The 16,029-nt window shown below is 36.0% G+C and overlaps 1 protein-coding gene across 5 annotated transcripts; it reads right to left on the bottom strand.

Moving 5' to 3' along the window:
• Positions 1 to 1,196: 1,196 nt before the first annotated feature.
• Positions 1,197 to 16,029, bottom strand: LOC147872880 (uncharacterized). 5 transcript variants are annotated; one of them, XM_087354673.1, is made up of 4 exons: positions 15,051 to 16,029; positions 13,543 to 13,632; positions 12,144 to 12,311; positions 6,518 to 10,206 (listed from the first exon to the last, which is right to left on the bottom strand). In XM_087354673.1, the coding sequence occupies exons 2-4, from the start codon at positions 13,627 to 13,629 to the stop codon at positions 10,006 to 10,008; spliced, it is 456 nt and encodes a 151-aa protein (XP_087210799.1). In that variant the 5' UTR covers positions 13,630 to 13,632; positions 15,051 to 16,029; the 3' UTR covers positions 6,518 to 10,005. The 5 variants fall into 5 exon arrangements, with proteins under 5 accessions (XP_087210803.1, XP_087210802.1, XP_087210799.1 ...); XM_087354675.1 differs by having other exon boundaries at positions 15,281 to 16,028; XM_087354674.1 differs by having other exon boundaries at positions 13,543 to 13,663; positions 15,281 to 16,026.

Raw genomic sequence — 16,029 nt, 5'->3', positions numbered from 1 at the left:
TAAATACTATCATGTAAGTTTGTTTCAGTCTGACTGTTGTGAAATATTTGTATGTTCGCAGAATTTCATGTTTTTATAAATTGTAAAAATGTGAAAAACTTGCCTCCAGAGAATGGAAAGAGGTCATACTATGAACAATTAAAAAATAACAAAGTGGATATTAAAATGTCATATTCTAAAGTCTGGGAAATTGATTTCACTGCAAAAGCAATTTGTCAGGATTGTAGCTCATAGTTTTCTTAATATGCAGACAATAATGTAGAAACCTAGTGTCATCAGCACTTCCTTCAGTGATAATTTATTACATGTGTGCAAACAGTTGTAAAATTAATTAAATCTTCTCAGGCAACAGCCGCGTCAACTGGTTACCGTAGTAAACCACGGTAACCAGTTAACACAGCTGTGGCCTGCCTTAGAAGATTTTATTGATTGTACTCGCCGCAAAAGTCTCAAATCCTGTATCAGTTGTAAAATTGTAATGATACTCAGGAATGAATTTTGTTATGTCTGATTGATCCACTCCCTGGCTAGTCTACTTGCTGAAGGCACTACAGTAGGTGGATTCATTGATAGGTTGAATTGTGTATGGATATTAAGACCTCTTCCATATGCACTGCAATCTTATTAAAGCTTAAAGGATTGTTAAAAGAATTTCTTTAATCTTAAAATTTTAATATTATAATTTGTCAGCAATACTGTCTTATAAAATAAGTGGTTATACTTGATATGTTAATAACATCAGTTAGTAAAGTAAAGCATCCCGCTACACGCCTATGTAGGCGCTTGGGGGAGTGGAGGTATAGCTCCTACTCTTTCTTGACCTCGGCACCAGATGGGGGCGAGTGGTCAGCATCACGCCCCGGCCTCGATTTACCCTGGGAAAGGACCCCGGTACCCACTGGACAGGAGGCTGGGTGGGCCTCAGAGCCAGTTTGGACACAGAGGCTAGAGGTAAAATCCTCTGCCCCGGTCGGGGATTGAACCCTGGTCGTGCAGTCCACAGTTAGTCACTGTACTGACTGAGGTATCCTGGCTCATAGTATCAGTTAGTATTATATCTAATGGATCATAGGGCATTTCACATTAATTTTTTTGCCCCTTTTGTGCAGATATCTAAGTTATAGCTTTGCTTTTTTTTGTTAAAAATGTCAGTGTTACATGAATTAGCAGCAGAGAGCTGTGAACTGCTTTCAGGATATTTACCACCAATTGTCTGTTTTTATTTCCTCATCAAAACTGTGCACAGCTTGAACATTATTTAAATGGCATAACCCTACTTGGGTAAAAGTGTAAATCATTTTTTTAAAGTATTTTGTTTTCACATATGTTCAGTTTGTGTTCTTCCCTCAAAGTGATGTACTTGATATTCGGTGGTGTAACTGAACTCTTTCTAAACCACAAAAAGTCTAAATTAATGACTGTGTGAATATAGGCAACATTAAATGTGCTAAAATTAACTAATGCTTATATGGTTATAAATACCAGTAAGAAAGTGCATGCAATTTTAATCTGTTTGACTTAACTCTGGATATTGCATTCATTGTTTGGTAATAGTTTTGCAATCTGAATATGTCAATGTTTGTTTGGTTTAATTAATTCAGGTGCATAGAGCTTGTTTCTTTTATCTCGTACAATTTGCCTTGTGTCATTTGTAATTGTAAGAAGAAATCTTACATCGCACCGGACAGTAGAGTACTGTAGTTTTGTAGAAGCTTTCTTAGAAAGATGCAGTGTTATTAAAGCCATTTGAGAAAAGAACATCCCTTGTATCCCTTGTTTACTCCTGTTCTAATACCAAGGCAGTCTTGATTACAAATTTTACAAATATAACTGGTGATGGACCGTGCCATAGTTCACGTGATTGCCATCTGACTTCTCACTGCAGAAACCTAGGCTCAGTCCTCCGGAACAGGTTTTTGTCCCAGGTCTTCAGTTATCTGCTGCTGGTCATTCCGTTGTTGCTCCATACTCATCACACTGCCCTTTGAAGAGTGTTATCTCTGACCGGCAGTCCCAAGTTAGGTGCTTTTATCTCTGACCCGGCACATGAGTAGATTGTTTTGTAACTGGATACTGGTCAGTGCCATAGAAAGTCTATCTGTTCTACCTCCATCACTGGGCATTTGGTCCCCACGGGCATTTCAAGCAAGAGATGGTGGGCATCCACTAGCAAAGATCCATTTGGTAAGCATGTGCCATTACTGTTTCTGGTGCCTTGTGTCCACAGCATGTAGCAGCTTCATCATCTTGATCCATGGTGTATTAGCTGCACTAGGGTCTAGAGAATAACTGTACCAAGAGTAATCAGTGCCTGCTGCTTTCTGCCCTTGCGGACTGTCACACAACAGACAGTGGGCTGCACACCTCTCGATATGTTCGGAAAGATGTTGCCAGTCGGCTGTGTCATGAAGTACAGATGTGCTGTCACTCAGGCTCTTTTATAATATAATGGTACCCAGTTGCTTTACTTCTGTAGCTAGTCAGTGACTGCTAGTCCCAGCAGAGTCATACTGCTGCTAGATGTTGCTGTCAGTTCTAAAGTTATTTCAGCATGAACTGTAAGACTTGACATCTTTTCATGTTCTATTGAGTTGCATGGGTGAGAAGATGAAAAATTCTATAAGTGAAACCAAAGTACAAAGTTCAGTTGATGCCTTTTGAGTTTAAGGATGTCCAGAAGACTGAGCTCAGATGATGGATGTATCCTGGGAAATGGAGGTTTTGATGCTTGCTAAGAGGTTTGAGTTGTGTGTTCACCTTTATTAAGAGAGGCTTCCTGTCCATCGAGAGGAGCGGTGGTTTTACCAAAGTCTCAATTAGCAACAGTATTTTTTTCTATTTTAATAATAGATGTAGCATTGTACTAATTATAATTATAATTGCAACCTTTTGCTTTTATTTGAATTCTTTCAATATGTAATGAAATTATGTCATTTTTGTTGGTTGTAATATTTATCACCATATTGATCATTTCAGGTCATCACTTAAACTTAGTGCAATACTTGGAAATTATGTCCCAGTCTAACTTTTGACTGGGTCCACTAATTAATATTTTATTGAATATCAGATAGATGAACAATGAACATTTAAAAGATAAATTACTACCTTCTCCAAAACTAAATCAGGCAGTTTTGAAATTCAAATAAAATGAATTGGTCTTGGTGAGGTGATGATGTTAAAATAAACATCAGAGGATAGAATTGTATGTGAAAAATCTCTTGTGCACTCTCTAAATAAGTGATGCATTGTATGTAAACGTACAACTAAACCTGTAAGCAGTAAAAGTAGAAGACTTCTAATACAGAATATAGATACATAGTGAGAATCCTACAGCAGATAAATATAATGATGTTTTTGTAAGCATTGATTTGTACCAAGTTCTTTTATTGCAGTGCGTGTTCAGCCCAACTGTTCTATTGTTTCAAGTATTGTATTGAGAAAAAGTACAGAAATATGCAGCTTAAATTGTATGTTAATATGGTTAAGATTGTGCAAGGAGTTCATACAGACAGAACTATGCTTTAATATTGTGTTTACAATTTAAAGACCATTTTGTTTATACTTATAGAAAACATAATTTTATAAAACTGAATGCAGAAAGTGCCAACATTCGTAGAAACTGAATATGATACAGTACATTAAATTTAATGTAATTTTATTGTGGATGTGGACAAGTGTTGTCTTTGACATAACGGCGGCAGCAGTAGCATTAAATGTTTAGTTTCAACTGAAAAAAGTAATTTGCTTGTGGAAGTGTGGATGAAGCTGAAGTACTTCCATGGTTATTATTTTACTTAGTTAAAAAAACTGTAGTTATGTTGTATATATCTAGTTACATGGTTTGTATTTCTACCACTCAGAATTCGCTTCATCAGTTTACTGGCTGATCTTAGTGGGTGTGTGGTATTATGGCTCTTGAACACACCACTACACTTTCTTTGTACTAGTTTGCTATTAGAGAGGTCATATGAAGGACTTTGTTCTGTTGACCGTTCGTATTATGTCGAAATGGTGTCTTCTACAAGGAGTTGATTGTTATGGAGGCATTGCAATTTTGAGTAAATAGGTCATTGTTATTTACATTTTCAGAAAAATCCCCTAATTCAAACCTTGTAATGACCTGTCAGAGTGAATTTAAGTGAGAAGTAAAGTACTCCTAATATTCTTATGCCTGTATATGGCAAAGCAACAGGTTGCAACGAAATGAGTTGTGTATTAATAAAATCCTGAATTCGTTTTGTATTTAAAACATTTGATAATTCTGAATGAAGGTTTCATTCCAGTGTATTTTATTTTTCCAAGAGCCAGCATTTAAGCATAACTTGGCTAAATGTACATTTCACTCTCAGGCTGATAAAAAAGCAAAACTCTCGGACTTTACTGCTGTAATTGTGCAAAGAAGATTTTTTTTAAGTATTGTCATGAGGTGCAAGGTGAACTAATTGTCTCTCCTCTTGAATTAAGTGAGGTGTAGGAATTCTGAGTGTAAAATCTCTGGAATAATTTTCTTTAACGTTGTTACTGTGTGGACATTCTGTTTCAATCTGTCCCTGTTCTTGAATTACTATAGCTGCAATATCACCATCTCTACTTCCTGCTTCATCAATAGATCCTTCAAAATCTGTGTCACTCTCAATGGAATCTCGCAGTGAGTTCTCAAAGTTTTCATATATGGAGACTGAGGAAGAATCATTTGGTGACGCATGTTGACCTGTATTAGGGTCATTAATCTTTTAACTACACACAAGCCCCTTTGAGGCTAAGTTAAAATAAAGTATTTTGTAACAGTGGTGGTTACTAAATGATAGTGTGGCATTATGTAATATTTAAGCAACTTTATTTCGGTTCATGATAGCAGTAAAACATATGAAGAGTAACTGCAATGGTACATGAGTAAGTCAAGCCCTCAAACTCAACCAAGACACTTGTTGGAAACAAAAAACACTTACTGTCCACAGACCAGGAGAAAAGCCCTGCGGGGGGGGGGGGGGGGGGGGGGGGAAGTCGTTTATGGTGCGGTGCAGGGGGAATGTTTACTGCCTGGTGGACTAGAGGGCTGCTATTTGTGGGAAGTGTGACACGCCAGAGTTTCACACTACTACACACACTGAAAACATCAAGCAGTTAAGAGTAGCGTGTAGTGAGCGCACCTCTAATGTGTTCTGTGGGTGTTGAGATGATAATCTAGATTAAATCACTGTGCCTCTGTGAGGTATTCTCAAGGCTGTGGCCATTAGAACACATGAAAGCCTGTCGTCTGTTGTTTGTTCAGTGGTTGTGGAACGAATGCTTTTAGGATCGGTCGTCACTCACCGCGAAATCTTGCGTATGCGCGTATATGAAATTCCTTGCAGGGCTTATCTCCTGGTCTGTGGACTGTATGTACTTCACACATTCCTAACATGTATCATCTGAAGTTTCCTGGACAAGGTTAGTATATTATCCTTTGATAACAAATAGTGATTAGATTAGCAGCAAATGTAATATACATGGGAAGAACAATAAATATTCCTGCCACTACGTAGGAATATCTTTGACAAAACACAAAAAAGTTTTCTGCATCTGAAAGCACATATGCCAATCACTGAACTGCTTGTGACATTTCCAAGTACAGCATTCTGAAGGTGGGCTATTTATAACAAAGTCATTACAACTTACACTCTTGTTTGACCTGCAAATAACCTGAAGGTTAGAATGATTATTTTGAACTATCAGTAAAATATGCAACTAAAAATGACAAATGCTAAACACATTTTAAAATTATATAACATTCCCCATACCAATGAAACGGTTATAAAATGTTATGGAAGTAATAAACGGAATTAAATTGTTAAACCAAAAAGACGTCACTGTCACCATTTTGCTTGTTTGAAGAATGGATTTTATACAAATAACACAACACGAGATGAGAGAAGATTTCATTGCATTTAGTTGCCGAGAAACTTCACATCATACATCATGAGATTCTCATCATTTTATTACACAAGAATGTGACTGCCCTTTGCCTCAAATGCACAATTACTATTCCCATCCTGGATAAAGCAAATGTGCACGAGTAGGTATTCATTTGCATTCTGACAGCAGAAAAAGTCTTACATACATCACAGGAATATGGAAGATCCCCATTGTGTATGCACTGATGATTTTTCAGTGTAGTTCAAAGTGTGAATGATTTATTATACACATCAGAGGAATATGGCCTTTCTCCACTGTGCGTACGCTGATGTATCTTCAGATTACCCTGCTGAATGAATGATCTGTTACATATATTACAGGAATATGGACGGTCCCACTGTGTATGCGTTTATGCCGCTTCAGTGTACTTCGGCAAGTGAATGATTTATGACACATATCACAGGAATATGGACGCTGACCATCATGTACTAAGTTCTGTTCATTCGCAGGACTCTAGCGAACAAATTGAAAAAAATATTAGGTCAAATCTTATTAGGAAGAAGAATGAGACTGAAAACAAGACATAAGTAAGCTCAACAAATATTGCATTACAAAAGTTACATTCTTTTCAGAACAGATTTATTTTCTCAGTGGGATAGCATTATATTTCCTATTTCATTTAGTTCCTGGCTACCTGAGACAAATAGGTTAATTCACTCGTCAAGACTGTAACTTTATACATAGCAAACAAACTCTCGACTGACAGCATGCAGAAATGCATATTCACATTCCATAACATGATGTCCAACCCAACCAGATTTGTTGTTAGAAAAACCTACTCACATTGCTTAGCCTGATGGGGAGAGGAAAAAAAAGGGAGGCTAACCAATCTATTTGTTGGTATCTAAAGCATCGAAAAGCAAGGATACACAGTTGCCATTATAATGGTGACACAATTTTATGCATTATAGTGAACCTTCTGATAAAATTTTTTAGAAGCTAAGTAGTTAATCATGTACTGGGTTCAATCTACAGTACAGATAAGACTGAAAGGAGAATCTAAAATAATTAAACCTCAAGTTCACTCATATCTAACTAAAGTAACAATGATTTTGTATTACAACTTGCATCATATACTTAATAACCTCTTGCAATCCTTGCATCTCTTTATCCTGAGAACAGAATCTCATAAACAATGAACAAGTCGGCTTGGCAAATAAAAACAAATGAGGACAAGTGTGCCAAGTGCAGCCATTCTGACACATTCACAGCAATTTGGCCTTTGAGGATGATGCCAGTGACATCAGAGGTGTTTGGGGCAAATGACTTTAGCTCGAGGAGGGTGCTTGGCCTCTGTTTGGATGGCTGATGATGTCAATATGAAGAATGACAACTTAGATTTGCTCAGTGTCATTGCGTAGCTAGCTTGTGATTGTCCACCACTACAACAAAGTCACTTTCACAAGCAAAAGCACATGTAGGCATTAATGTAATGTACCAAATGTTGCCATCATGACACTGAACAAAACTGAAATGTCTCTTCAAATAGAAAAATTCCCTAACATAAAACATCTTCAAAATCCAATTAGCTGTTTGCTCTCAATTTCTTACATATGGACAGATGAATAGGTATAGTGAAGCTAATAGGTACATTTCTGTAGCCTTTAGTTTCAAATCTGCTTAAAAATAAATCAGGGAAAAGTCCATATTATGTGGGTCCCATGTCACATCACAGCATGTATTCAGGCTGTGGATGAAAGAGAATACCCTGTGATGTAGGGGTAACTATTTCATTCTAAATACAACATTCTCTGTCAAGGTTAATTCAATACATCCATGGAATTATTTGGGATCATCACTGAAGATTTTTATATAATCAGTCAGCACTGATCAGACATTCTGAATTTTTCAGGTACTGGAGAAAAATCAGGAGTACAATGGAGTACATATCAGCTATTTACAGCCTTCAAGAAAGCCCATGATTCAGTTAGGAGAGAAGCATTATGCAAGTATAAGGTTCAGTTCATCATCTACCTCTCCAATAATAAATTGCCTATCAGACCATAATATCCAGTAGTTTATGAATGATATAATTTAACGTAATATTTCTTATTGATATAATATTGCTGTAGCAGCTAAGTTCTCTTTTTAAAAAGGTAATAACAACTCATTTTTGTATGTTATTATAAGTATCTATGAAGGTAGTTTTCCAATTAAATATAATAATATAGGCAAAATAAAGAATGATTGGATTATGCAAGGATTAAAAATATCTGGCAAATGTAAGAGGAGTAATATCTACAGCAGGAACAGTTATCACCCAAAAACAAGAGCAATCTACATTAAGTACTGTAAAATCCTGAATGATGTTATAAAATAGGTGGTGTGATGATAACAATATGGAACTTAACATTGAGAAAACCAAAATTATATCGTTCACACGTAAAACCAACAGCATCCATTTTAATTACATTGTTAGTGACTTTTTAATCTTGCGTACTAATTGTATAAAAGATCTTGGTGTTTTGTTAGACAGTAAACTATATTTTCACTGTCATGTAAATTGTGTTCATTCCCAGGCACTAAGGACCTTAGGGCTTATTCGTTTTATTACTTATAATTTTTCCTCCTTAGACAGCCTTGTTGTTTTATATAATGCTTTAATTAGGTCAAAGCTTGAGTATGCCTCGGTCGTGTGGAATAATCTTACACAGACAGATTCTAATAAATTGGAAAATATTCAAAGAAAATTTATGCAATTACCGATTTTTTCAGTTTAATATCCCACACAAATATGAATTGATCCTATCTACTTTAAATTTTAGAACACTTTATTCCAGATGACAACATCTCGATGCGTTATTTCTTGTTAATGTCTTTAAGGCCATTCCATTATGGACGCTGTTGGTTTACGTGTGCCGGCGAAGCAAATAAGAGAATTGTCTACTTTTAATGTGAGCAGTGCACTAAGACATAGTCCTTCAGCCAGGTGCGTCATCGCTGCAAATGACGTATGTAAATCTTTGGACGTATTTAGCATAAACATTGTCTCCCTTGAGGACACGTTCTCAATAAGGGAAATGATCTAGATAGGTGTCTCATAGATTATCTAGCTTCGTTATCTGTTTTTTATATTTGTTTAACGTTTTACAATTATATTAATGTTCCCTAGGTGGATTATTTGTTTTTATTTATATTTCTTCATTTATTTTGCTCTGTGTTAATATTGTTTCTATTTTGGGTTTGCCTGTACTTGGCAGTTATATTTAATACTGTACATGTATAAGTTTAGTTAATCTGTTTGTGTACTATTTTTCATTATTATTTCATTACTATTGTATGTATTATCAGTGTTTGCCTGTTATTGGCTTCTTGCTGTTGGCAAACACGTAAATAAATTAATTGAATTGAATTAAAAATCAGTATTACAGTAGACTAATAATAAAATCTGGTAATAAAATAAAAAGAACATGGTACATAATGAAAAGGGAGAGAGGAAAAATACATTTAACTGAACTGATAACTACTTCTTCAGAAGTATGTGAGGTGTGGTTATGTCATCATATGCACACTGGTCCCAGAAAAATCTGGCTTCAGCAAAGGTGAGTCCACTGAAGACGCAGCCCTCAAACTTACAGACAACCAAAAAATTGCTGGTTAGAGGAATTTACTGTGATTTAGCAAAAGCTTCTGACTGTGTAAATCATTAAATTTTGTTAACCAAATTACATTTTGATGGCATTCCAGGAAAGCTGTAAAATGGCTCAGATCCTATTTAATAGAAAGCAAACAAAAGGTTTGAACAAAATCACCAAAAAACTATCAATTTTTTAAAATTGGGGAACACTTTTTATACTTGAACAGAACCTCCAAATATCTTGTAAGGTACCATGAGTTTCTACAGTGACAAATCCTGCCTACCTATTTGTGTATCTTTTTCCAGAGAGGCAGATTTATGGCCAAAAATTGATATTTAAATGGCTCCATATTTCTCATGCAAGTATGGGAAACTTCATGATACCAAAACACACATTCACACTTTCGTGTTATAATGAGAAGCACATGGCAGCACACCAACATCATGTGACAAATAAAAAGATCTGTACAACTTTAATAATTATTTCTGACATTGCAAATAAATAAATAATTACAATTTTCCAGCCAGATTGTTTGAGTGTGTGGTTCAACAAACCAGAACAAAAGTAAATACAATATTTTCAGAGACCGATAGCCTGTGTTGAAATGCATGGAGGACTTTCCGTTGTGATGGTCTTTATCCATATACGGATAAAACTCAAACAGTGTCATGGTCTGTTAAAGGAACAAAGTCAGTAATTGATTACATATTAGATAATCAGAAAACAGGAACATTAATTAAAGATGTGCAGATGATTGGAGGATATGACACATTACTTTTGATTTGAGATTCTCAAAGCACCTAGTATGAAGATGGTCATCTTCCACGTAATCTGACAGAAGTCTACTGATGTTTCAGAGGTGCTTGCTGCTTCTGTCATCGTGGCAATGACTTATCACACTGATGATGTTATATCATTCTAGTTTACAATGTAACAGTGTGAGTGTATGAATGACAGTTTTATGCTCACCAATATTACAATAAATGAGTGATGTATCATGTACTTGACAAAAATACATTTCCTTTATAAAAACAATAAATCTTGGCCAATTTATTTTTTTGCATTTCATTACAACAATATTTAATTGTAATGAATATTATTTGTCATCCACAAACAAAATAATATTTTTTGAGATGTTACTATACAAAGAAAACAGAACAGAATTTGTTGAAAAAAAGAAAACTTGGGGAGAGATGGGGGGAGTAAGGAGGAAGGAGAAAACCACATATGCAAATGTAGGGACAATTATATATAACTAACTAGATGGCTTATGGAACCCGAAGGTTCATCACCGAATTAATCAAAGCCCTCCACCGGTCCCTGTCCTGGGCCAGCAAAATCCAGTCTCCTTCAACTACTATCTCCCATAGATCCTGCCTGAGATTATCCTCCCATCTACATCTAGGTCTCCCCAGGGGTCTCTTCCCCTCAGGTGCACACCTCTTGTCCCATCCATGCGCGCTACATGTCCCGCCCATCTCATTCTTCTCGACTTAATTACCCTGATAATACTGGGGGAGGAGTACAAATTTTTAAAGTCAACATTATGCAGTTTTCTCCATACCCCATCATCTTCCCTACTAGGCCCAAATATCCTCAACACCCTATTCTCAAATGCCTGCAATCTGTGTTCCTCCCTCAGAGTGAGAGACCATGTTTTACATCCATACAAAACAATTACATATAAAAATCACCTGCCAGTGATACAGAAACATGTTTAATTAAAAATTGCTTATATCTGAAGTTCCAGGTGACTCTGAGGGACATATATCTGTTCATCATTCAGTAATAATCCTAATGAAGAAGGACAGTAATCCAGAGGTTCAGCTTATCTTTTCCTTCTAGTAATGAGTAACGCGTACTTAAACCTAAGTGTGCTGTTTACTAGCGAATACCTCATTTGATCCAAACTGCCGATAATCTAAAATTGTCAGTAAATGACAACAAATTACCCAATGACAGGAATACTGACAAATCATTTTAGATTTGATGGTGTCTAACAATTTATGTAGCATTCCCCCCCCCCAAATACCTACCATTAAATCAAGTGTGTCTTACATTGATGGAGTCTTAAAATCAAGGCAATATAATACTTCAGAAAATTAACAATGTCCAACATATTCATATAACAAATCAACTAATATTACATTTTTAGAGGGTCATATTATTATCCTGCAAAAGGTCTTTAATGGAAATGGCAGGTCTATGCCACTGTAGTGATACACGCTGCAACAAAGTTAAAGAAAGAAAGGGGGGAAAAGGACAGCAGGAGAAAACCTTCAAACATTCACAGATCCACAAAAATGTGCATAGAATTCAATGGGAATTAATAGCATAAAAACAAGGCTTATTGGAAAGTCTGGACAAACTATCAAAGGATTGAGTGGCTACATCTGTTTAAAACACTTCTTGTATTTCTCAAATTTAATATCACACGTCTTAAAATAAATTTAACACAAAACAGAAGCGATATACCACGAACAGTATGCAACAAATGCAATTGCACTAGTTTACAACGGACACTTCAAAATCTATTCAGCAGAGCGGAATTGCTTCATGTGGACAGACAAATGGAGATGCAACGTACCTGACAATACTCACACAACTCACCTCATGCTCCGCCTTTATTACTGGAGATATTATCAGGAGAGGATCCTCCTCTTTCACACCTCCGACATGCTCAACTTTGATATCGATGACTTGATTGTCATCATAAGGAAACCCGAGACTCGTTTCACTATAAGAATCAGGTACAACTTTCTGTAAATTGATGGAGTCCTGTAAAATAACCATACTCATTATCAATCGTGACTGTGCTGTCTCACTGCATGAAATGGAATAATTATCAATACAATTGCACTGCATCAAATTAATAGCAGCTGCAGAACATCTTTAAAGGAGGCTGACGATGGTGCATTTCATTTAATATTCCTGTTTTTCTTGACTTGATATTTTAAAACAAGACCACTATGTTCTGGGATCTAGATCTGCTCTGGTCCCATAGAAGGGACTTAATCCCGAAGAATTAATAACACTCTTCTATGAAAAGGATTTTTCTAATACAAATATGACTTTAATAATACAGTCTCCATGTCGTAACATGGAATCAAAGACATAGACATCAGTTTACTTGGCATGTTCATACCAAAGCAGTGACAATACCTCAGCTGATTATGGCTTGGTTTGTGTAATCAGATGGTAAAGCACATATTCAATGGTCACAAAATATTGTGTTACGGGGGTTTACTCGATAGTTACATGTACACACTACTAATAAAGTGCACACAATAATGAAATTACATTTTGTATGTTCTGGAGAGAAATACTGAGTAGAGTACCACATTAACATTCCTCCCTCTCGGACAACTTTATATATGAAGTCAAGTTAACCTCTTAAATATTTAATTTAATCAAATCTGTGCCAAAACGACAGAGCAAAGGCGAATATTTGGGTCTACAGAAATAAAGTTGAAAACAAGGCAGAAAATGTTATGACACAATAGGTTTCATTATTAAAAGTCTCCATGGCTGCAAATTTATCTCCTGATACACGATTTTAGCTTCCCATATGGAAAAAGTTAAGGATGCTTAACAGAAATGACAACACTGTTCTAATATATCAGTACAATTTGCATCTAGTTACAAAAGAAATAAAAGATAATCTTAAAAAATTCATAGTTCCTGTGAACTGTATAAGAGATTCAATAGGAGGCAGTATTTTGAACACAAAGACCATATATTATACAAGATTTATGGGATATATTTGTCTAAAATATTTCTCAGTTTGGTCAATATTTAATTTCACATGTTTTAAAACTGATGCAACACAAAATTAAAATTGTATTTCATAAACACTGAGCAACAAAATTCAGTCATCTAGCACCATTTTGCAAAGGACACTTCCAAATACATTCACCGGAGTGAAATAGCTTCATGTGGAGATGGACAAGAGAAACACAACAGGTAATCCTACATATTTCTTAAAAGTGCATAAAAATGTGAAACTCACCTCATGTTCAGACTTTATTAATGGAACTTTTGTTAAAGGATTCTCCTCTTCTTGTGTATCTCCAAAATCCTCAACTTCTATATTCATGATCTGCGCAAGAAGACGTTAGACATGTCTCATTCTATGGACCAGGCACAACTTTCAGTAAAATGAAGTTATGCGGAACCTCCACACCTGATGGTGATCATGACCACGTTTTGTCCACTTACAATTCCCATGTAAAATGTAATCATAACACAATAAAACATGCTTGCAAAATAAAGGGCAAGCGCAAGGATCGATAACCTTTCTTGGGTGACAGGTAACTTGGAGGAGCTGATAATTATATCGAGCATCATAAAAGAGCGTCTATATATATCTGGACTGAAAGAATTAGATTACAACTGTGGTAATGCATGTGCTGTACGAACAGCCTCAAGAACAACTGAACAAATCAAACGTAAAATCGAATGTTTCATTTCTTTACTGAACTAAGTTTGCTGAATAGACTAGTTCTCAGGCAGTCAAGAAATTATCCGCATATACGGAACTCAAAGGTTTACAGAGTGAGTTCAAAGAGCCTGCCACTGGTTGCTATCCTTAGCCACAAGGATCCAGTCCTTGTGATTATATCCTACTTCTTTAAGAACTATTTTAATATTATCCTCCTCATTAAGCAGTCTTCTCCATTCCCCATTATTTCCTTCACTGTTCCAAATATTGTACTCTGTACCCAACTGTCAAAAAACATCAACGGATGTTCTTCCCTTAACCCTTTACAGGTGAAGTCGTCTAAATATTATTAAATAATTCAGTCAATACCTGCCAGAAAGGAAACACCACACATTCGAATTACAAGATCAATTAACTAACACATACTGGAAGCCATCTCTAGTATGACTGTACATCAAACATGTCGTCATCCTACAGAGCACAAAACAGAGACAATTACCTGTTCAACCAAGTAGCAAAAATATCCATTATAAAACAAAGAATGAAAGTAAGAAATTAAATTCCACTTGGCAAATAACAGAAAAAAATTATCATAATACAAATATATGGAACAAATTTAACAATAGTAAATACAAAACATCAACATAAAAACAAGATAATAGCACAAATAAACAAAGGACAAAAGGAAAAATAGACCACATTTGCAGACACATGGAAAAACAACCTGGTATATAACAAAATTAAAAAAATACTGATAAAAATAGCTTTGCAAACCACTGATATCTTTAAAAAAACACCAAAAACCTAAATCACAAAAAAACCTGATGATGGAGGTGCAAATAAACTAAACTGCAGAGACTGCACACTAATCATATAGCACAAAGAGATCACACACTTCAAGAGAGGTTTAAAGAACATATATGTTCAATATGGAACAATAGAGATCATCAGGTAATGCACAACATATCCCAAATACAGGGGAATCCTATGGCAACACAGAAGATGCTTGGAAGTAATAAAAACAGTCAGTAAAGAAAGACATTTAAACTATTAGAAAAACACCACATATACTGTACCCAAATACCAAACCAACAGCTGAACTATATCCATACAGTCATAACCTGATCTTTGACGCACTATACGAGCATTATTACCAATAGCACACATCCTCCCCCCTTACGAGGGTAGTTTGAAAAGTAATGCGACTACTTGAATTATGCACCATCTCAGGATTCCTGAGACTTTGGCACTTTCATTGCCGAAGTTAACGGCCTTGATGTGCTATACATTTTTTGCAGCTTCTTACCAACTTCTGAAACGCGTGCAGTAGGCCATTTCCAGATATCTTACATAGGGCAGCGGCAGTAGCTTGTTTAAGTGCTGGAAATGCTCAAATATCAAATGAAGTAAAGTCTGGACTGTAGGGTGGGTGTTCTACCGGTGGTCCATCGATGTCTGGTAGCGCCTCCTTCGCCACATGCAGGGCTGTGGAGTCAGTATTAAAACTTCTGACTCTGGCTCCTTCATAAAAGTTCAATATTTATTAATAATGGTAAACCTACTAAAATGGTAACACAAGACATTTAATCACCACCACGTGGCTCATCAGCCTACTTTTTAGACTTATAAAATATATTTAAATTCACGTCTAATGGTTATTGCAGAAATCAGTTGATTTGTAGACAGTTTGTATTCTTAAGGTGCAGGAGCGAAAGTTACAAAGCATTATTAACACACCATGTGGCTCAATGCGTAGTTGAATCTCGCTAAGCGTGAGGCCGCTGGCGGCTCACATGGTAGCGAAAGTGTTCTTAAGATTTTATATAGAGGTCGTGGTCGGTACATTTTACCGACTTCGCAGGCCTGGCCACATGTGCAATATGTGTTCGTGCATTGTCTTGAAGCAGACACCACATTTTTGTCAAGAACTCCGGTCACTTCTTTCTGAACTACGTTCCCCAAATAAGTTTTAAGTGAATTTGTATAGTAAATACCATTCACAGTTAGCTTCTGAGGTAGCCATTGTGGAAGAATAGTGCCTTTTGGGTCAAAATA

Source organism: Zootermopsis nevadensis, unplaced genomic scaffold (genome assembly GCF_977971745.1).
Source record: "Zootermopsis nevadensis isolate Lab colony 2312 unplaced genomic scaffold, Znev_1.0 Znev_ptg000023l, whole genome shotgun sequence".
NCBI classification, from domain to species: domain Eukaryota; kingdom Metazoa; phylum Arthropoda; class Insecta; order Blattodea; family Termopsidae; genus Zootermopsis; species Zootermopsis nevadensis.
This window is presented reverse-complemented; position numbering and strand designations above follow the sequence as displayed.

Coding starts and splice junctions, on each gene's coding strand:
- LOC147872880 (XM_087354673.1), bottom strand. CDS start 13,629: ATGAATATAGAAGTTGAGGATTTTGGAGATACACAAGAAGAGGAGAAT. Junction 12,312..13,542: donor TAATAAAGTCTGAACATGAG/GTGAGTTTCACA, acceptor GTTATTTTACAG/GACTCCATCAATTTACAGAA. Junction 10,207..12,143: donor TAATAAAGGCGGAGCATGAG/GTGAGTTGTGTG, acceptor TTCCTTTAACAG/ACCATGACACTGTTTGAGTT.